Here is a 23,878-nt window from a genome sequence, read left to right as displayed (position 1 = left end):
AGAAAAAATACATTGTTTCGTTTTCTGATATTCAAATCTGCAAGTATACCGTGTATTAGTTATATTTTCATTGTTGCTTCAGTTTGTCCCTGAAGTTTTGCTGTCGATATTCACCCACATATGTTGCTATTTAGGATTTTTAGTGAAGCGTGTTGGTGACTGACAATTGAATTCCATCATCATGAGAGCTATTCATCTTGGATCCACCCTGTAACACATGTACCAAAACCTAGTCTGGTAAAATGTCCTCATATCCTAAGTGAAGACAAAGTTCCATTTGGAGCCTACTTGTATCTCCAGAGAATTGTAAATCAGCGGAATAGACATTAATCCACCAGTGCGGTACTTACTGCATTGAAGTTGGGGAAGAGATTGACTGCTGCTGCTGTATCCAGGGGAAATGGAAGAAATGGTTTAATATCCAGCGATGGCTGTAATGGTGGGGCTGGAGTACGCACCAGGGCTGGAAGAGCAGGGCTCTGGCATGTACCACCTTCAAGGAAGAATATGAAAGAAGATAGTAAGCAAGTGATTCTTGGTATAAAAAAAAACATAGAAAGAGTTTTATGCCAGTGTCAGGTTAAACACACACATTTGTATTTACCATAAAATTACTATCTTGTTAAGTGTGCAACAGGCTTAACTAATGTTTATGATTCTTTGCTGATAATTGACTAAGATATCAGTCTTTCGGTTCTCTAAAATTAGCTAGCAAACCTCCATTTCCCTCCCCTGGATTATCTTGAAATGTTAGTATAGTTCAAGTCAAACTTTCCTTTAGATGTTCAGCTAACCTGATTCTATTATAAAATCAAAGCTGAAACCACAGTCCTTTACTCAAACACTCCATATCAATTTAGCTCCAAAAGTTTTTTTTTTTTTTACTCTTCCATGAAGTAAAAATGATTTCAGCTGGTGACTGTGCAAAACTCTTCCATTCACTTGTTTGTTTTAAATTTTATTTTCTTAAAGCTCATTTATTTCTCTAGCCCAACAACTTCAGCACAAACTTAAACCTAAGTAGCAAATCATACTTTCCTGCCTCAAGCGTTGACCAGTAAAAGTCTATTCTGAATGCACACTTATAAACCAAATACCACATTACGGGCGTTTGTCAAAGTTCTGAATGCGACTGCAGGTCTAAAGCTGCTGACAGACACTTCTTGCTCTTGCGGTAGATGGGCTTGGTTCAGAACTCTGTAAGGCAGAAAAGCTCCTCCTTGCTAAAGCTACCAATGAACAGTTCTGTGGGAACATTATGTAAATGAATAAATCCCCTTGCATACCAATAAGCAGCCACCTGTCTGTAATGAACCACGATTTTACAGATTTGTTTGCCCCTTGCCACAGATCCCAACATAGTCCAGATAATTGAGAGCTGGAAATATTCAAGCCCAATCTCGTCTTCCAGCGTCTCCCATATTTTGGTTACATTCCAAAACATCAATTCACTGTTAATTAAAGACTGTTTGAATCCTAGGAAACTGTTGAAATCTGCCAGTATTCTTCTAATCTGAGAGGCTGGTAGGAGGCCAAAATGGAAAGGGAGTTTTACCACATCACTGAACACAGAGACAGACAGATCAAAAATCTCTCTCTCTCTCTCTCTCTCTCACACACACATACACACACACACTTGCTTCATAAACGAGTAGTATATTTTTCTCATTAGAGTTCATATATACAGCAGTCAGAATAACCCACTAAATCTGTCCACATTTGGCCAGCAAATCTGCTAATCAGAGTTGCGACTCAATGCTTCTAATTGAGGGCTAACAGCATAAGATTTAATTAACTAGTTGTAGCAGGGACATCAGCATTTCGGCTTTGAGTATAAATTCAGCTGGAGGCAAATGATCAAAGGCAATATTTTTTAACATCTTTTCAGTTCCTCTATGAAACACTTGACACAGTATTATTGAAAAGGACGCATTAATCACTAGTACACCAAAGGAATTAACTTAAAGTTCATCATACTCTCACACTGGTTTCACACTAGGGTAACTGCACTGACTCTGTTAGAGTTACTGCTGATTTACGTTTGTGTAAGAGTGCACAGAATCAGGACTGTACAAGTAAGGCAGTCGAGCACACAGAGACAACATCAATATATGACAAGAAGTCTGCATTCACCACAGTCCATTGGAAAGTTATTTATCATCTGCTTGATAGCAGAAATTAGTGAAGTGGCTACTGCTGGAGACAGGATACCGGACTAGATGAACCTATGGAATTATTATGTGGACTATGTAAAAAATAACTAACAGGCCTCACTGTAGTGCTACACAACATAAATCCAGCCAAACAGAGAAAGAAAACTTGGTAAGTATATGGGTAGGCAAGAGGGCCCCAGGATGTTTGCAAAGAATTATTTCAAAGTCCAACCACAAATCACCCATACTATTGCAAAAAAGTAAAGTCCCAGCCAAGGTGCCTATTAGATGCCAGATATTCCTCATCTGTTTGTTGGGATTTCAATTTATAGTAGATCAGGAATTGGGAACCTCCTACTAGCGACTACCACCTTATTGAGGACTCCCCCTCATGGACTTCACTCCCACCCATTCTGCATCCCATCTGCTAAAAGATCAGCATTAACTATTTCAATGCTGACATTCTGAAATATCATCATAAGGCTTTTGAGTTAACACCCCAGTGAGATGAAGGGTGCATGTGAGAGCACGGCCATTGCTCTAAGCTGTATGGTTGTAGACACAGGAGTACAGAGCTGCCCTTGTTTACCTTCCAAGTGTAAACCAAATGCAATGTTTGCACCCATAAAATGAGAAACTTAATTTTAAAAAAAATGAAAGATCAAATTTTGGAGAACCTGACAGTCTTACAGCATACATAACTACATCAAGTGGGGTGAGTGTTTGACACTACTGCAATAGCATGGAGCAACTGGGCTGCTTAGTATACTTGTCCTCTGTTTAGCCCAGATTGTCCTGGGTTTTTAAACTCAGTTCCAGAGGCTCCTAGTCCCAACCAATGGCCTGTAGAGCTGGCTGAAGTTTATGTTTTTAACTGTGTTCCTCTCACTAGATGGCACTGTGCAGAGATGGGTGGCAAGAGTAGGTAGCTGAGGCCTTTGTCATGTGACAGTGATAAAGGATCATAGAAGGAGTCACTTTATCCTTTATGGTATGTCATCCTGTAAGAAGCTGGGGACTACAATGCCATTGCTGTAGGTAATCAGAACCTGGAGCTTTGGAGAGTTCTGCTGTCATAGCATTGACATCACTCTGGATGTGCGTTCCCTGCTAAGAGCCAACCCTGTTCAGTACATTTGGATACACTTTGCAGTTGTATACCAGGACTAGTGGCTATTTAAGCAGGTCTAATTTCATTGAATCTAATTTCATTACTAGCAGAGGGAAGGAAAATGAGGATAGACAGGGAAGAGAGAGACAAAAAGAGGAAGGAGAACAGGGAAGGAAAAGAAATAAAATATGGTGGTCATAGAGGTGAGTACGTTTTCCCACTGAGCAATGCTGAATGTGACAACAATGCATTTAGCAAGTAACAACAATACCTACACGGTTTTAGTTATTACCTGAAGGACATACTTACTCTGGCTCTTTTTGCAAACCTCTCGTTGACGGTAGTAAGAGTTTCACTGTGGATGGAGGGAGATATGCAACTGTATATTCACACCCCATCCTATAGACCACAACTAAAAATGGAATATTGTCCTCCTCACCACATGCCTTTGACACCCTGTGCTTAGTGCCTGAGGAAGACATAGGCTCCCCTCTCAGAGGTCATCAGCAGGGATAGAACAGAGTCTTGCTATGAACTGGGCACCGCTTGAGGCCCTGAACATTCCCTCAAAAATTATCCTGAGATAAAGTGATTCTTGACCTTCACTACACTACTGCTTTTTAAAGTGGCAAGACATCTATTAATACTTTAGTATTTGCAGACTTTTGATATTGTGGTTCAGCCAGAATCCCAACAAAAAGTTCAGATCCTAATCTGGATTTAAACATCCCCAAAATTCAGGAGTGTTCATGTCTGGGGTGTGAGCCCAGCTTTTTCTTCACAAGGGAGAAAAATATATTGCTGTTTAGAAACACGGTAACCTTAGTATTTTAACTAAGTTTGAGGCAATCATTTGTTGGCCGAGATTCCAAAGAATCTAAAATACAGGCACCATAGTTCCTCTGCCAGAGTCACTGACAACACATCCATGGTAAATACACTGCTTAATTTGTGCCAGGGCTGAGCCCCGGCACCTCTAGGCTTGGCAGTTCATAGCCCTTGTACCTCTGGCTTGCTGCATCGGTTATGAATGTAAAAAAACTGCTTGAGCCCCAGCACCTCTTTGTTACAAATTAAACACTGGGTAAATATGAGTGAACTGGTTTTGAAAAAAAATAAATAAAAACTCGCCCACTTGAACCTTTGCCCTTTTCTATAACCAAAAGAAACATTTTTTTTGGTTGAAATACTGAAAAGTTCAACTAATTCCACTCACTCCCAACTCGACATTTGACTATGTTGCCACTAAAAAGGCTATTTTTGCAGTATTTTAAGTCAAGTACAGCAGTCAATACTGCATTTGTGTCTGTGAGCATACACTATACTTGGCGCAGCACTTTCCTGCCATGTAAGATTCACATTCTAGATGGGATATTTCACATGAGCAGATGTTACTCCAAAGCCAGCAGTGATTTGTGCATGAAACACCTTTCCTACTCATTCCCTTTAGCATGCAATTTGATACTTTGTAATGCATAATGTGAGGAAAGGGAGTGTGGTTTACTAAAGAATTTTGAAAATGTCCATGAAATAAAATTAAAAATAAATCATTTCAGGTCAAATAAAAACATTCTGCTTTTTGTTTTTGATTCTATTATATTGTATGATATAATAATTTAAAATAAATTTCTTAACAGAAAGTTGTTTCAAAATGAAAATTTGATATACTCTGTAGGTCACTGTTAGGTGAGGAGGAGGAGTGTGTATGTGTACACACACACACACATACACACACACAGAGTGTATATATATGTTGCAATACGGCTACCCTTTATCAACTATGCAACAATGATGACACAGCAGAAAATAGCCTGGGAGTACTGAAGGGCCTAACAATGATTGTTTGCTACTGAGAGTACACAAATACGATTTTTGTTGGTTTGCCGGAGTGATTGGGCAACGCCTTTATCCCTCAATCCCACTGACATTCTGCTCCAAACAGCTTGGGCAACCACAACTCTTGTGACCTGGACCTGGAGAAAGATTTTCTACTCGTCAGCCTACCTGTCCTCTCCTTCTGCACGTGCACATGCGCATTCCTCATCCTTTCCCTCAACTTCATGTTTAAATTCCAGAAGAAGAAGAGCCAGATATCTCAGAAATGAGATTTCAATTTTGCAGACTCAAACAGTTTAGATAATTTTAAAAAGTATTTGGAACCTTTAGGTGCTATGCAACTGAGCACAAACTCTAAAACCCATGTAATCTATTAATCTAATCCTCTCAAAATTATTCCATCACTCACTGCCACCACAACAAAGATAACATGAAAGAACAATTCAATTCTGAATTCTATTTTCATTCTACTTGGCAAACACTTTTCCTTTTAGGCTGTCTGAATAGGCTGATTCCCTAATTCCATTCTCAGCAGATCACCCGAGACCCTAAACTAGTGTCTAAATTCACTCCCATCCTGGAGTCTGCTTTTCAGTAAACCAAAACCAATAGCAAAATGTAAGTCTTAGCATTTGCTTTCTCCCCAAATGGCTATTCCTTGGAATCCTCTCCAGAACCGTCATTCTTACCCTAGTTCATTCTGGCTCACAGTAACACTCATATTCCCTTTATAGCCTGGTTGGAGCTAATGGGACTCGGAAATAACAATCCTGCATCTTAATGGAGGGTTTTTAATACCTGAGCCAAAGGTGACAAGAGAAAAGCCCCCCATTCTTCTACAGCAGGGGTTCTCAACCCTTTTTCTTCTGACCCCCCCCCCCAGCCTCGCAATAAAAATTTATTGGCCCAGCTGTGCCACAACAACTGTTTTTCTGCATATAAAAGCCAGGGCCGGCGTTAAGGGGTAGTGAGCAGGGCAATTGCTGGGGCCCCATACCACAGAGGGCACTGCGAAGATAAGTTGCTCAGGCTACGGCTTCAGCCTGGGTGGTGGGGCTCAGAGACCTGGGCTTCAGTCCTTTGAAGCAGGGCTTTGGCTTTCTGCCTTGAGCCCTAGAGAGTCTAATTCTGGGCATGCTTGGCAGCCTCCCCTGAAACCTGCTGGCGGCCCCCCAGGTTGAGAACCATCATTCTACAGGACCTTAAAGTCAGCCAGCCAATCACCGTTAAAGGCTAAAATGTACTATGCAGAGTCTGAGCCCAAAGGTTATTTTTTTCCCCAGAAAATGTTCAACATTAGCTGAGACATTTTTTACAGTATACAAGTGTGTTTGGGGTAAGGGGATGCATATATTGTTTTGTTTTATTTTAATTAAGATTTTTTGTGCTTTGAATCTCAAAACAGCTTAAATTTTAAACTTGCCATGGATTTAGGGCTAGATCCAAAGCAATTTAGGCATTGCAATGCCCTAACTTCTAGGTGCCTTGCCACCCAGTGGGATAATTAAATATTAATCAAGCCAAAGAAAATGAGAATGACTATAGCCCAGTTAGAGTAAGACCCAGGTTCCAGTCCACCTGCTCCAATGACTAATTATTTATATACAGTGGAATGGCTTCAACAGGAGAGACAGAGAAAAATTCACCCCAGAATACCTCACAGCCCAGTGGTTACGGCACACAACTTCAAATCTCTTCTCCAAAGCAGGCAGAGAAGGGAGTTGAAGCTGGGTTTCCCTCAGGCTGGGTGACTGCTCTCATCACTGAGCTAAAAGTGGATACGGAGGCCATCTCCTCCTCCACCAGTTGTTAGTATGTTTAGGCATGCTCAGAGCCTGTTTACCAAATTTGGACCCACTGGGGAACATCTAGTTTGAGGTTCCTGCTGTGGCTTAGGCATGGCATAGGCACCTAGGTTGAGGTAGCTGTACTCATGCTCACTGGCAGAAACTTAGGCACCTAAATTTCGATTGTTAAAGTCCCCTGGGTGCCTAAAGAGTGAGATAGTGGCTGAGCAGTGGTTTTGAGATGCCTAAAGGAGCAGTTATACACCTAAGTCCTTTTGTGGACCCAGCCCTTAGTCACCAGTGAGGACAAGTAAGTGTTCTTGACATGTCTGAACAGATCTTGTTCACAAATTAAGAAAAGATATAAGCATTAAGAATGATGGGCTGGCTATGATGGATACTAAATTTTCATAATTTTTGAACAAACACTGACTACACTCAGATCTGCAGAGAACTTGGAAAGAGATTTTTAAAGAATTGTAACAAGACAGACGAAAAAGGCTCTTAGATCAGGGGAGAACTACAGGAAGCTTGAAAATAATTGGTTTGTCCATGGGATATGAAATGTAGATCTGCCTTTCAGGAATATTTCAGGCTAATGTGATCTTACAACCACTAGGTCACATTCCCTTACTAATGTTCTTACTGCTAAATTGTTCATTTGGCTCTGAACAAGCTCCCCATCTTTGGATCAATAGTCTTAATTTTTGCAACAGATGCTTTTCTTAGAAAGTGCTATACTGGCACTTTCAAGGTTACTTCTGTTCCAGAATAAACAGTATCCACTGATGAATTATTTTAACCTCCACTGGTAAAATATTCTTCATTTAAAGGCCAAATGGCCTTTATACTATACTATTTTAGTATTTAGAGCATGCACACTCAGCATACAGAATATTAATTTGATTTTTCATGCTATATATTATTTATATGTAAATAGATCTATTTAAAATATTAAAATTTGGCAGACTAAATTCATCTCTGGTACTCATCCCTGTTGATCTTAATGAATCTACATTAGAGTTGAGTTACTTTGTCCAATGCTGCAATAGCAACATATTGTTTGGAAGTCTGATGATGATGCCTAACATTTATAACGTTAGGTCTCAATTCTTTGACGTTTTTTAAAGAAGCATATGCACTTGATTTCTCATTTGGTATTACAAGTTTTAGTGCTGTTCTTTCATATTGCAAAAATCTTCAAGATGCTTTTGAAAATGAAAATATTCAGATTCAAATACAAATGTGTGATATAATCATTTTTAATTTCAGAAAAGATGACATGAAACCTAACAACAGAAAATAAACCTTAGAAATGAGGGTCCAGTCTGTAGTCCTTTATTGTGCAAAACTCCCTCTGACTTCCATGAGTAGGGAAGTTGGAAGCCTAGAAACCTGTACAACATACGGCGATCCATGCTTTTCTTTCATAGGCTTTGCAGCAGTCACATTAACAGTTGATAACTTTGCAGAGGATGAATTTGACAGTGACTCAGCTGTTGATATCTAGAGAATTGTTTTTGTCTAGATGTAATTGTGATTCCTGCAAAGTTCGTAACTTGTTTTGGGAAAATAAACTCTAATTTATTTATAGCAACCTGGGACTATGTATTCCGATGCAAAGTAATGCACCCTCAGTTTTGCATTATTTCTTTGATTTACAGTATGGGTGCAGCATGTTGGGAGATATAAAAATGTATTTTAAGACAGATATATTTAAATAGCATAATGAATCTGTCTCTATAGTCATGCATATATGGGAGCACATTTCTCTGCTGCTTGTATGTAACTCCAATGGTAGTCACATGAAACTGATGACATGACCTTCCACCTCCTCCTGTTTTTAGTACAAGAGAAACCATTCAAATCCCCTGTACTGCTGATTCACAGTGCATATGGGGGACATTCTTGCCCCCATAAACAAGAATTAAAAAAAAAATCAAATTAATCTAAAATCTACTAAAAACGGGATCTGAACCCACAACCCAGTACTTCACACATTCTAGCCATGAAGCATATTAACCCATTGTACCCCAGATCTCACTTATAATCATAGCTTTCCAAGGAATAAATGGTACCCGAGCGTGTCACAATATTTAATGTATTTATTAGAGCTGGTCAGAAAAAATTCCTACAAAATTTTCCATTGGAGCTTGCCCATTCATCAAAATTGAAATGTGCTGTGAAGACAGTTTAATTTCAACCAAATTTCCAAAGGAACACAGACAGGTTTCCTGCCAACCGACCAGTCTGGCTCCTCCGCAATCTACCGGGTACACGGCTCCAGAGTCAGGGACCTCAAGGCTTCTAGGGCCAGCAGCTCCAGTGCAGCTCTCGCTGGAGCCTGGGCTCCAATTTCTTTCACAGAGAATTTAGAAGTGTTTGGTTTCCATTCCAAACTGGAATGAAATGAGGTTTTGAATGATCAGATCCCCCACAAAACAAAATTAATATTATCTGCACAGATAGAGTGACCAGACAGCAAACGTGAAAAATCGGGACAGGGGGTCGGGGGTAATAGGAGCCTATATAAAAAAAAGACCCAAAAATTGGGACTGTCCCTATAAAAATTGGGACAGCGGGTCACCCTATGCACAGGTCTACTATTTATCCTTACAACACCTATTTGGGATGGGGAAACCCTATTATCCCCATTTTACAGATGAGGAACTGAGACACAGAGAGGCTAAGGGATTTTTCCAAGGCCACACAAATAATTGGAGGCAGAGTAGGAAACTGAACCCAGGTTCTCCAAGTCCATACCAGCCTCCTAACCATGGAACCATCATCCCTTGGTCTCACACCTATTGCAACCTTCCAGAGAAGCATGGAGCCTTACAATTATCCACTGTTAAGATACATGAAAAGTAGTGCTAAACATATTTCTTTGATTTTAAATGCCAAGCAGACTTAGTATGTTGAACAAGAAGAAGAAAAAGTGCCATTAAGTCAGTGTTTCTCAAGCTTTTCAAAGCAAAGTCTCACCTTCAGGAAAATGAAAACATTTGCACCTCTAGTGTGGTGTTAACGACCTACACATCTTAATTTATGCAATTTACACATAATCATAGAATCATAGAATATCAGGGATGGAAGGGACCTCAGGAGGTCATCTAGTCCAACCCCCTGCTCAAAGCAGGACCAATCCCCAACTAAATCATCCCAGCCAGGGCTTTGTCAAGCCTGACCTTAAAAATATCTAAGGAAGGAGATTCCACCACCTCCCTAGGTAACGCATTCCAGTGTTTCACCACCCTCCTAGTGAAAAAGTTTTTCCTAATATCCAACTTAAATCTCCCCCCCTCTGCAACTTGAGACCATTATTCCTTGTTCTGTCATCTGCTACTACTGAGAACAGTCTAGAGCCATCCTCTTTGGAACCCCCTTTTAGGTAGTTGAAAGCTGCTATCAAATCCCCCCTCATTCTTCTCTTCCGCAGACTAAACATCCCCAGTTCCCTCCGCCTCTCCTCATAAGTCATGTGTTCCAGTCCCCTAATCATTTTTGTTGCCTTCCGCTCGACTCTTTCCAATTTTTCCACATCCTTCTTGTGGTGTGGGGCCCAAAACTGGACACAGTACTCCAGATGAGGCCTCACCAATGTCGAATAGATGATAGGTATCCTATCCCTACCCTCCAGCGTATCTACCTCTCCTCCCAGTTTAGTGTCATCTGCAAACTTGCTGAGGGTGCAATCCACACCATCCTCCAGATCATTTATGAAGATATTGAACAAAACTGGCCCCAGCACCAACCCTTGGGGCACTCCACTTGATACCAGCTGCCAACTAGACATGGAACCATTGATCACTACCCGTTGAGCCCGACAATCTAGCCAACTTTCTATCCACCTTATAGTCCATTCATCCAGCCCATACTTCTTTAACTTACTGGCAAGAATACTGTGGGAGACCGTGTCAAAAGCTTTGCTAAAGTCAAGGAACAACACACGTCCACCGCTTTCACCTCATCCACAGAGCCAGTTATCTCATCATAGAAGGCAATTAGATTAGTCAGGCATGACTTGCCCTTGGTGAATCCATGCTGACTGTTCCTGATCACTTTGCTCTCCTCTAAGTGCTTCAGAATTGATTCCTTGAGGACCTGCTCCATGATTTTTCCAGGGACTGAGGTGAGGCTGACTGGCCTGGAGTTCCCCGAATCCTCCTTCTTCCCTTTTTTAAAGATGGGCACTACATTAGCCTTTTTCCAGTTATCTGGGACTTCCCCTGATCACCATGAGTTTTCAAAGATAATGGCCAATGGCTCTGCAATCACATCCGCCAGCTCCTCTAGCACTCTCGGATGCAGCGCATCCGGCCCCATGGACTTGTGCTCGTCCAGCTTTTCTAAATAGTCCCGAACCACTTCTTTCTCCACAGAGGGCTGGTCACCTCCTCCCCATGCTGTGCTGCCCAGTGCAGCAGTCTAGGAGCTGACCTTGTTCATGAAGACAGAGGAAAAAAAAGCATTGAGTACATTAGCTTTTTCCACATCCTCTGTCATTAGGTTGCCTCCCTCATTCAGTAAGGGGCCCACACTTTCCTTGACTTTCTTCTTGTTGCCAACATACCTGAAGAAACCCTTCTTGTTACTCTTAACATCTCTTGCTAGCTGCAACTCCAGGTGTGATTTGGCCTTCCTGATTTCACTCCTGCATCCCCGAGCAATATTTTTATACTCTTCCCTGGTCATTTGTCCAATCTTCCAGTTCTTGTAAGCTTCTTTTTTGTGTTCAAGATCAGCAAGGATTTCACTGTTAAGCTAAGCTGGTCGCCTGCCATATTTACTATTCTTTCTACACATCGGGATGGTTTGTCCCTGTAACCTCAATAAGGATTCTTTAAAATACAGCCAGCTCTCCTGGACTCCTTTCCCCCTCATGTTATTCTCCAAGGGGATCCTGCCCATCAGTTCCCTGAGGGAATCAAAGTCTGCTTTTCTGAAGTCCAGGGTCCGTATTCTGCTGCTCTCCTTTCTTCCCTGTGTCAGGATCCTGAACTCGACCATCTCATGGTCACTGCCTCCCAGGTTCCCATCCACTTTTGCTTCCCCCACTAATTCTTCCCTGTTTGTGAGCAGCAGGTCAAGAAGGGCTCTGCCCCTAGTTGGTTCCTCCAGCACTTGCACCAGGAAATTGTCCCCTACACTTTCCAAAAACTTCCTGGATTGTCTGTGCACTGCTGTATTGGTCTCCCAGCAGATATCAGGGTGATTGAAGTCTCCCATGAGAACCAGGGCCTGCGATCTAGTAACTTCCGTGAGTTGCTGGAAGAAAGCCTCGTCCACCTCATCCCCCTGGTCCGGTGGTCTATAGCAGACTCCCACAACGACATCACCCTTGTTGCTCACAGTTCTAAACTTAATCCAGAGACTCAGGTTTTTCTGCAGTTTCACACTTGAGCTCTGAGCAGTCATACTGCTCCCTTACATACAGTGCAACTCCCCCACCTTTTCTGTCCTGCCTGTCCTTCCTGAACAGTTTATATCCATCCATGACAGTACTCCAGTCATGTGAATTATCCCACCAAGTCTCTGTTATTCCAATCACATCATAATTCCTTGACTGTGCCAGGACTTCCAGTTCTCCCTGCTTGTTTCCCAGGCTTCTTGCATTTGTGTATAGGCACTTGAGATAACTCGCTGATCGTCCCTCTTTCTCAGTATGACGCAGGACCCCTGCCCTCTCGCGCGCTCCTGCTTGTGCTTCCTCCTGGTATCCCACTTCCCCACTTACCTCAGGGCTTTGGTCTCGCTTTGGTTCCCCCGGTGAACCTAATTTAAAGCCCTCCTCACTAGGTCAGATCCTGGCTTTATGCCCCATCCTACACCCTGTAGCACTTCAGTGAAGACCAACAGGAGGGGTCCTCCTATCAGTGTAGATTATCCACCTCCCTGAGAGGTGGTAGCTAGATCAACAGAAGAACTCTCCCATCCATCTAGCTCTGTCTACACCAGGAGTTAGGCTGGTTTAGCTGCGTTTTTCAGGGGTGCAGATTTTTCATATCCCTGAGTGACGTAGTTATACCAACCTCATTTCCTAGTGTAGATCAGACCTTACTTTAAAAAAAAGTGAAAACAGACTCTGGAGAACAACTGAAAGGTCTGTCTGTGTCTGCTCCACAAGCTCCCCTTCCTCTTGGCAAATTAAAATGATTCTCATTTTTTGTCAGCCACTCCACCCCCGCACTACAAACTTCTTTACTAGAGTAGGATGACCATGGGGAAGCCTGGGTTATAGCTGCAAAGACTAGCTTGCTGAAACCAAGCCCATAATGCATAACATTATGCTAACATTTTTATCATGACATCAGAATGCCAGCCTAGAGGATCTTGTCCAGAATACAGGTGGCAGAAGAGGGCTAGCTACAGAGGAAAGCAGTTGTCCCTTTTCTTTTGACCATGTAGACTCACATAAAGAACCAAAGGACTCATCTTGGCCAGCACTTCCATGTGCAGCTTTCACCCAGTGTCTATGCTCAGACCTGTTTCATTTGAAGTCAATGAAACGGGTCTGAGCATAGACACTGGGTGAAAGCTGTATTTAACAAATTAAATACAATGGCAGCTAGATCCAGTTCTCGTGAGGAGCATGGGCACTTTTTGGCTGGCATTGCAATGTGATGAACTCACAGCATAAACAATTGTATAAATGCATTCATCAGACAAGGAAAACCTGCAGTGTTCAGGATCTCTTCAGGCAGCTTGGATTTTTGGCCAAACATTCACCCAGCACAACCCCTTTCTTTTGTGGGGTTCAGCAGTTGTGGCAATATCTTTCCTGGGAATCAGATTGACTGCTCCATTATTAGCTGGAGCATTCTGGATTCCCTCACCCTCCAAGAAGCTTATACTATATTGTGATCAAAGACCTCCTAGAGTGTGCCATGGAGTAACTGATGCAGGGCTCAACAAAAAGGTTGTTATAAACCTCATGGACCTCACAATGGAACTGCATGTGGGAGCCTGTTAAACAACACTAGAGTCAATCCAATGTACCCTTTTCTAGTGTCAGGTTCCATTAATATAGCTTAACCATGAAGCCTTAAAAAATTCAAAAATAGTACTAACAGTTCAGTACTGTAAACCCACATTAATTTAAAAGCATTATACTTGCTGACATTTAAAAATCTTTGACCTGGCATATTCAGCAGTTGGATTTTTCTAATGTCCTTATAAAGGTCATGTTTATGGTATAATGAACACACATTTGCAAGGGTTATTAATCAGAGAAACATTATATCGCAAATAGATTTTCAAAGAATTTTTCATTTTTATGCTGAATATCTTAGCTATTTAAAAAGCCCCATTTTTCAAGAGCATGCTTGGGAAAAAATAAAATTAATTAACTTCTGCTGTTATGATATCTTTATTTTAAACAAAATAGACACACAACTCAGAAAAAATATGACAAATATCATGAGAGATTCTGTTATTTCAAAAGACTCCACTGACATTTAGTAAAACTTTGGCAATGAAGCTAGTAGTGTACAGCAATGCCATTTTCAATCAGCAAGGGGAAGTTTGAGAACGAAGAACTTTATTATTAATCCAATGGATATTGGCATTACACGCTTTTTTAGCCATAGGCACTGAGGAGCAGAGGGGACCTGATCTTAACAGCTATTCTGCTATGTATATTTTTAGGAGCAAATCCTGCCTGCCTCCATCCATGGAGGGTCATGCCAGCAGCAAAACCAGCGTATGGATGGAAAGGTGGAGTATACAGGGAGTTAAGGATTAGTTGAGGGAAGGATGATAGAAGTCTATAAAGGAAGAGCAAACTCTAACCATGTCAAGGACAGCTCCAGAGAACAACTTCTACCCTGATGCAGAAGGGAATCAGGACAAGGCCAATTGGTACATGGCTAAATGGATCCACCACTTTTATTGGGGCATTAAAATTCAAAACAAGGAAGATGTACTGCAGCACTGTGGCTTTATACTAGTCATATGCAGCTGTGGGGTATAATTCTTCCCTGCCTCAACCCCAATATAGTTTTCTTGCTTTAAAACACTGCATTGGTAGTAATTCTACTGTATTTTAGAAGATACCCCAAACAATTCACTGAAATCAAGCATGGTGCTCTGCAAAATTCAGCTTTTAAGAAGTCTGATTATTTTTTGTGCATAAAAGACAAATGTGATATACTGTACTATAGAATTCCTCTATTACAGACTCTGGGTTTTGATTCACAGTAAATATTGGATGAATAAATGTTTAAATCTGATTTCTGGTAGGTTTATGTCCCTTAAGAAGTAGACAGGGGGTAAGATAAATTGTTTCTAGCTAAATATTAGTGGGCGAGAAAATAAAGTGGAGCCAAAAGCACAGAATTCACAAAAGGATATTTATATGGATGAGAACATCCACAGTCACATTAGATAGGAATAAGATTTATAAGGGATATAAAGCCTCATACTTCTGGGCATAAAGCAACCACTAAAACAGATAGTAGTTTGGAAGAAACTTGCTCCAATGGGCAGGTTATTTTATAATTTTCCACAATGAAGTACTGGTCACTTTCAGAGAACATGATATAGAACTAGATGGGCCACTACTCTGAACTGGTATGTTCCTGTGTTAAAACACTAAATATAAGCTGTTTCCATTGAAGAACCACAGCTTGCTCCATCTACAGGCATTTAAAACTCAGATATGCAAAGCTTCAACAATAAACTTTACAAGACCAGGGACTGTTAACATCTTTTACATCATACTTCACTGTTATGAAATTCATCCAGGCCAGCCTGAATCATACAAACTTGGTTGGAAAACATGAAATCAGACATCTATGACAGTCCTATACCACATGCAGGTTAACCACAGGTTAACCACAACCATTGCTGTGTAACAAATCAAAGATGACTCAAAGTAAACGCATGCAAAATGATAAGACACCAGCCTTTTAGGATTAAGAAATCAGTAATTTAAACACCACAAATTGCCAATTGTCACTGAATATCATAAAACCTTTGCTTTGCTGTACTGATCAACACATCTGCCCTTCTGAATTTGGCTGACAAGGGACAGGGATGCAAATGATTAGCTACTCCTGGACTGCAGCACACACTGTTTGGGTTCAGAAAGGGGGTCAAGCATGAAAGAAGGACAAGTGCACACTCAGGCATAAATGTCCCAAGTTTAGAACTGATGGGTCACATCAAATTTGGGAGGCAGGAAGGAAAGAAGAAAAAAGAGAATGAAATAAAGCAGGGAATGACTGAACAGATTTTAACCTTGGCTGGAATAAATTACAAGGATGGTTTATGGAAATTTTATATCCAGTCACTTTTAATAAAGTTTAATTAGGGCACATAAAACATACTTAAAATATTGTTCATCATAACCCCTCAAACCCTATTCTACTAATTTTTTCTGCCTGGTCGCATTTTAAGATAGTAATAACTAATGTATTTTAAAATACTAAGTCAATTGCTAAAATACTTCACTGAAATAACACAAGGTGCTCTGTGTATTTTGAATTTTTATAAGGCTGCAGGTATTTTTTTTAATACAAACATAAATGTGACATACAGTACTGTGGAATCCATCTATTAAAGCCTCTGGATGAATAAATGTTTACATCTCCTTGCAAAAACTGTGTGGGTTTCTACCACCAAAGACTGGGTTATTACCAGGAAACTCCCACCCTATAAAGCAGTAAGTACTTACACTTTCAGTGGGAGTAAACAGAAAAAGGAAACATTGGGATACCTTTGAGCAGATATTAATATGCAAGAAAGTTTTCTGTTATATGAGAGGTTGGGTGGCTAAGTGGGCAATGCACTGGTCTTTCAGATGTAAAGCAAAGATGCCATGGCAGGGAATTGATTAAGTGAGAATACCAAGATGATTCGAGGAAGTGACCCACATCCAATGCTTCAGAGGAAGGTGAAAAAACCCCAAGGTCACTGCCAATCTCACCTGGAGGAAAATTCCTTCCCGGCCCCACATATGACAATTAGTTAGACCCTGAGCATGTGAGGAAGAACCATCCAGTCAAGCACCTGAGAGAGCGAATACTTTGGGCCACCCTCGGCACTGGCCCACCCTGTTCAGTGTCCCATCTCCAGCCATGGCCATCTCTTATGCTTCAGAGAAAGGAGACCAAAAAATAGCATGCATTTAAGGATAAACCCTTCCTTACTGCTGCAGATGACCAACTAAAGCCCTGATGCATGAGATTTTAGGAACGTAAAACATAAACCGGAAGAAACCACCCAGGGCTGCTGAGCCTGGCTCTGCACCATCACAAGCAACCCCGGCATACATACATTTTTCCAGCTCCCATGACTCCTACTGAGATGCTGTTCCAGAAACCCACTCCTTTGATGATTAGAAACCTTATTCTAACTTCCAGCCTGAATTTGTCCATAGCCAGTTGATACCCATTTGTTCTTGTGCCAGCATTTTCCTTTAGCGTAAACAGTTCTTCTCCCTCCTTCGTATTTACCCCCCCAATGTATTTATAGAGAGCCTTCCAGTCCCAGCTGTCAGACTGCCTGCTTCCTGGCCTTCCCTTCACAGCCAACTCCTTGGCTGCTGCCTCCAGCCTTCTGCTCTCACAAAGCTTCTCTCTCTCTCTCCTGTGTCCCGGGCCTGGTTCCCTCTCACTTCAGGATATTATTTTTCTTTACTGTGCTCTAGGAATTATGTAGCCCTCTACTAACTAGATGTTGAGCTGTGTAACAGTGCAGTCTAGACACTTCCTCTGCAGTTCATTCTGTTGAATGGAGAAGGTATCTAGTAATTAGCCAGCAAGTTCATTAAAAGTTCATTCAGCAAGTTCATAACTATAGGGCACTGTTTAACTGAGATGACTATACAGAAAATGTCCATCTCCATAACCCTGTTTACTAAAACCAACCAATGCCAAAACCTATCTCCTATTCCCAATCAAAAAAAAAAAAAGTTAGTCAGATACACTGATATTTTTCATAACTTCTGTTACGCCACTGAAATGAAAAACAAGTTACCTTTCATTCAAATGATTCAGCATTGAATTTGCTGGGTTTTTAAAAATATTTTATCAACCATCCTCACATAGCGTAAGGATGTCCAAACAGCTCAGGTCTGAGGACTAGAAGTACCTAATGACTGTCAGCCTAACATTAGAGTTAATTTGGAATTTTCCAACAACTTTTTTTATTTAAATGAAAAAAGTGATTTGTGCAAATCTGAAATTTTCCCTGGGAAAAATTCAATTCTACCCCCCAATTTTTGGTTTTCCGTTGAGAAACCTGAGCTGCTGCAGTGTCTCATACATGCCCCCTCTCTTCATTTTGGGCAGGCCACCCTGGCTGAACTACATCTCCCATGATGCATGCACAATGATCTCCTTTTTGGTTGAAGTACTGGAGTGCATCATGGATGTCCCATGACTGTGAAGCATCATGGAAAATGAAATCCAACTTGGGGATGATAGCCAAACCCTTATAAGAAAATGGAGACATGAGGTACCAGAACTAGACTCCCACAGGGACCAAAGTATATCAAACAGATGCAGTTCAATATCAAATCAGCCCAAAGTAAAATGCATCAACATTTCCAAATTGAAAGTTTTTTGGGAAAAAAAAATCATTATTTTAACTTTTCATCCCAATTTGGGATGAAAACAGATGATGAAATGCCAGAATTTCTCATGGGATGGAAATAGTGATTTTTGACCCACTCAACCTAATACCTATGCACACAATAGATAACCGTTGCACAGATAAGACATCTTCATTCCAGTTAAAAGAACATTAATCTGGGTCAATCCATTGCCTCCTGTGGGAAAACACACTTCTAACCATCGCAAGGTCAGGCTCGCCCAGTTGTCACCTCATTCTCTCCTCAGGAGGAGGGGTCTGCAACCATACAGCGGGGACAGAAGACAAACCCTTCAGAGCCCTGACAATCAGCATGGGATGTTGTTATTCCCAGGCTCATGGGTGCTTCACTGGAACCCTAGCATGCTGACTACGCTGCGCTGCTCCCTATGTTCTCACCTCTCCAGCAGAACTGCTCCATATTTTTTCCATCAAAAATTTTCTTTCCTTTTTTATTTTAAATGACACATGGCTTTTCAACCAAAATAAAAGTTTTAATTTTGGTTTAAGTTTTCCAGTTTCTTAATAAAGAACCAAAAAAAGTCATTGTTTTCCCCAGCTCCTCTTCTCTCCCCTTTTTCTATTTTTTCCTCCATGGGGGAAAAAAATTGAGGGGGAGGAAAGTAAGGAAAGCGGGGGGGGGGGGGGGGGGGAAGAGGGAGGATTAAAACACATTTTGTTTCTTTTGTTTTTTAACAGAAAAACTAGAAAATTCTTCACAAAATAAAAATATTTTGTTTTGTGGAGGTTGTATAGGTTTTTTCAACCCACTTTGTCTGTCAGTATTCATTAGTACTGATACAAACAAGAGCCTTTTCAGGAGGGCTGACAGAGTCTGCGTGTCCTGGCTCTCTGCCTTCCCAACAGCCGGACCGAGGGGATGCCAGGGAGGCAGAGAGCTGAGTACTCAGCCTCCAGCAGCCCACCTGGAAGACTCTTGTCAGTTTCAGTATCTACCTGCAGGCAACAAGTGAAATTGACAAGAGCCTTCCAGGTGGGCAGCCAGCAAGCCCCCAAATTCCATTGTGGTTTTCCCAAAATAGGAGTTTTCTGGAAATCCCTTCCTATAAAAAAAACAAAACCAAACCATTTTTCACTTTTCATCCAGATTAGGGATGAATTCCCTCCCACCCCCCCAAAAAATGTGAAATTTTTCATGGAAAGAGATTTCCATTTACCAGATAGCTCAAGTGGTCATATTGAAGTCGAATTCAGCTAAAAGCTCTCCTTCACTATACAGCTAAAAACTGCCTGTCAGGATCTGTTACCTCTTTACTGATAAGAGGGGAAACAGAGGACTCCTTACCAGCTGGAAAGAAGGGAGATCTATCATCCAACAGCCAAACAACAAATTTATGATTTGCAGCTGCTGTCTCTGCCAAATTTAAAATGCCAGCTACCAGAAAAGGATGCTGGGAAAGATTCATTTAATAAAGGACATGGGGGATTAATTACCACATTTCAGGACTGAACTCTAGACTTGCTTGCTGCTGATTGGTGGGGTTGCCAGGGATGTGGCCCTCAACCAGCCTGTCCATTTTCAGCACACATCCTTAGTAGGGATATGCACTAGAGGGGTGGGGATCCACCCTCCTGTTCCTATCTTGAGCTGGACTTTACTTCTCCTACCATCTAGCCCATAGTGACGGAGTCCTGCATTCAGATTCACAGCCATTTTCTGTCCCCATCAGTATGGATGATGTTTTGCTATAAGGTATTTATGTGTCATTGTCTGTGAGAGGGAGGCAGGACCTTGTGTTATTTAATTTGCTTCTGTGTTGCAAAAGTGTACCATATTTCAGTTTTGTTCATAATTTCCATGTGACTCTAGGCACCCCTGTATTCATAACCTACACATTACTGCAATAATATTTGTACAAAATATGCCTTGTGTGGTATCATATGAAAACTAACACCACACTGGTTATCACCATCATTGTAAAATGCATGTGTCAACATTATATGTGAAGCAATGAATTCCCTTGTTCTAGTAACATCTAGTTACATGTTTAAGATCAGACAACCTAGCCTAGGTAATAAACAGGTCTCTCCTACAAAGGAATGTGAATTTACCTCGGTTTACATATTAAGCTGTAAACAAAGCCATCAAGCTAAACCTGCAGGGGTTATCCTGTTCCTGAACTCTAGAGACAGAGAATTAACATGGCTCCTGCACCCCAGAGAGATACAGCAGACTGAATCCCCAGAGGCGTTCCTGACTTGTAAGTCAAAAAAATCTCTTTGCTGCTATAAGGAAAAGAGAGAGAGAGAGAGAGAGAGCGCCTCCATCTTTATCCTTCACTCCAGGAGACAAAGAAACCAAATGATTTGATCTCTGGGATGGGTCCTGGCCATGTTGGCCAGTAAAACGCTAGAAAAATAGACTTGGAGGGTAAAAGATTAAGTTTTACACTTTTAGATGCTTGTTTTCACTTTTATTTCTTGTAACCATTTCTACCTTTATCTCTTTTACTTGGTATCATTTAATCCATGCTCTTTGGTTAATAAACTTGTTTTATTTTCACTATAAACTATTTAAGTACTGAGTGTGAAGGAAAGGGTATATTTACCACCAGTTAAATTAATAAGCTGTGATGTACTGATTCTTTGACAAAGCTTAATATCTTTTGTGAAAGTTCAGTGGTAGGGACTATGCAGAATTCAGGGGTTGGAGTTCACTGATTGTTATCTGCTTAGCAAGTTTTGGGACAGGAGAGCCTTGAGGAGTTTGCTGGTGTGGAAAACAGACAGGTGTGGCAAGGAGCAGACACACAGTCTAATTGCCAGCTAAATTGACTCTTGCTGAAGCAGAGAGATAACACAGTGACTCATAGGTCTGGGTATCCCCAACAGCATGTTACAGTATGTATATATGGCCTCTTTATGCCTACTTGCTCCAGTGGTAAGTCCTCACAGGAGGGTGAAATAAATTGGCCTCATAGTTCTGGTATAACAAAGAGGCAGGTGATTCATTCCTTCTGCAGACAGGAGAGTAGGGCCTGATGAAAATCTGTATGTGCTAAGACCCTGATTCCTAGCATTTCAGCAGCAGCATGCCCAAGTGATCAGCTTGGTGGCCTCTTGGCTGCTCCAGACTGATGCCCAGGGTTGGGACCTTGAGGCCCCTGATGAATAGTACAGGGAAGTGGATAAAGACACATCCTCCACACAATTAGCTTACAAGGACTACCTGTCCTTGACCAATACAAACTGTGTTAAAAGATACATACAAGTAACAACTTTTAGTAAAGCAGCTTGAACTATTGAAACTTTTCAAAGCCTACAGCCACTACCAGCAAGATCAGCTGGATCGTATTTTTGTAACCTGCATGAGCTACCTGTGATGTGCTGGCTATTTCATTGCTAACATGAAATGGAAATCTCAGGATATTCTTCTGACAGTGTGATATTATTACAGCATAACTACACACACTGTTGTCTTTTGCCATGCTACTGTTGAACTCATTCAAAACATTTTTTCATCCAAGAGAACATTTACTAATGAACATTTTTAGCTTTCTAGCTGTATATTCTGAAAAGGTTTTGTCATGTTTTCTTAACTGACCAAATACAGGACATTTATAGAGGGTATACTGAAATATAACCGGTATGAACAGGGCACCAATAGATCCCCTAAGGAGATATCAGGCATTCTTATTTATGGCAAAATTGTGACCTGCCCATATGTTATCATTCAGGGGAGTAATGTAGCTCATGCAAGGCACATCTTACTAACTTGCTTGGGTTACCCACATTTCAGGTCACAGCATGTGGATGGAAGGGATAGCAACCTGAATGCCCACTTGCTTAGGGAAAGGAAGAAGGAATAGATTGAACCTTGCCCTCCCACCATCACCCCAAATACCAACCCATGGAGCTGATCTGGCACGGGGGGGAGGGAGGGCATAATCAATATGCAGGCCAGCAGATGCTTTCTTCCCCTCCTGGAGCAAGACGGTTACCATGGAGGGAATTGTGATTGAGTGTTACAATTCCCTTGTTGAGCTGCTCCTGAGCCAGCAGAGTTATGCACTCCCCCTTACTCAGAGCACATTATAATGTTACAGTCTAGCTCTAATTCAAGAGCTGATTGTGGGCATGAGATGGAAGATTTCTAAGAATCTTGCTCCATAATCAAACAATTCTAGTGGTATTATATGCAAAATTAAGAGCATTTATTGATTCTCTAAAATAATTTTAAAAAGTCTAAATTGTGAGTGTTACAAGAAATACAGCAAGTATCATAACACTCTTTTCTTTCAACTGTTATGCACGGACTAAAATACAGAACTTCTAAATTGACTAAAAACAACATATCTAGAAATAGGTCTGAACCAATCCAGAGACACGAACATTTCCAAAAGTGAATATTAAATAACCTTGTGGGTATCCCTGCCAAAGTGCTGGAAATATAGACCCTGGGGTGTAACACAGTAAAACCATCAAAAACTCACTTACTGGTCCTTGACAATTGTCCCACAGCTCAAAGCAAGAGTTTTGGCTGAAAATATTTCAACCATGTATATTATTAAACCACTCTCTGCTTCAGGACCTAAATAGTTATTAGATCAGAACTGCCAACACAGGTCCATCTTGGCTAGCATTGTTATCTGACATAGGCCAATGCCAGATGCTTATTAGAAGGGGAAAAGCCTCCTAATTCTCCTTATAGTGCAATACTGTGGAGTACCATGACGGAGGAGAAAGGAGAATTTGTACCTGACCCTTACTGATACCAGTTTATGCCCTGAAACATGAGAATTGTTAATCTTTATAATGTTTATATACTAGCTAGTCTAACTGCAGATGTTGTTAAATGTTGCATAAACAAGTATTTCCTATTATCCGTTTAAAACAGGTTACCTTTTAATTTCTGTTATTATGTTATTTTTTCTTGTGTAGTAGGAATGAATAAATAGGAGCCACCACTTGGCCTTTAATGTCATCCTTTATTTTACATACTGCTATCATATCTCCTCTTACTCTTCTTCAAACTAAAAGTATCACTTAAACTAAGCAATAGACACATGTGCATTTTGTACATTAAATAATCAATTTGTGTTTTCATTAGTGATGAACCTATAGAATCCTCCCCCTCCCCCAATCTTAACACCCCTGAACTTTGAAGAAGGTCAGATGAGAATCCTGATCTGAATGTTGGAGCTCAGGCCTCCCCACTCACAAAACAACAGAAGGAGGAGGTGCTACCACCACTCTCCTTACACTCCGTAGTCGGGGCACTCACCTGAGATGTGGGAGACCCAGGCTGGAACTTCCACTCTGGAGCAGAGACTTGAACCCAGGTTGGTGCCTTAACCACCAGGCTATAAACTCATTCTCTCTCTTTCACACCTAATGAGTACTTATTTACACAAAGTGGAACAACTTTAACAGAA

The 23,878-nt window shown here is 41.1% G+C and overlaps 1 protein-coding gene across 5 annotated transcripts in view; it reads right to left on the bottom strand.

Annotated features, from left to right (window-relative positions):
• Window positions 1-23,878, bottom strand: part of ZNF385D (zinc finger protein 385D) — a 602,760-nt gene that overhangs the window by 209,377 nt on the left and 369,505 nt on the right. For all 5 annotated transcript variants that reach the window (XM_043540932.1, XM_043540933.1, XM_043540934.1 and 2 more), the window contains one exon: window positions 351-493. In XM_043540932.1, coding sequence (XP_043396867.1) covers window positions 351-493 — 143 coding nt within the window. The remainder of the gene's footprint in view (window positions 1-350; window positions 494-23,878) is intronic.

Source organism: Chelonia mydas, chromosome 2, assembly GCF_015237465.2.
Source record: "Chelonia mydas isolate rCheMyd1 chromosome 2, rCheMyd1.pri.v2, whole genome shotgun sequence".
Taxonomy (NCBI): Eukaryota; Metazoa; Chordata; order Testudines; family Cheloniidae; genus Chelonia; species Chelonia mydas.
This window is presented reverse-complemented; position numbering and strand designations above follow the sequence as displayed.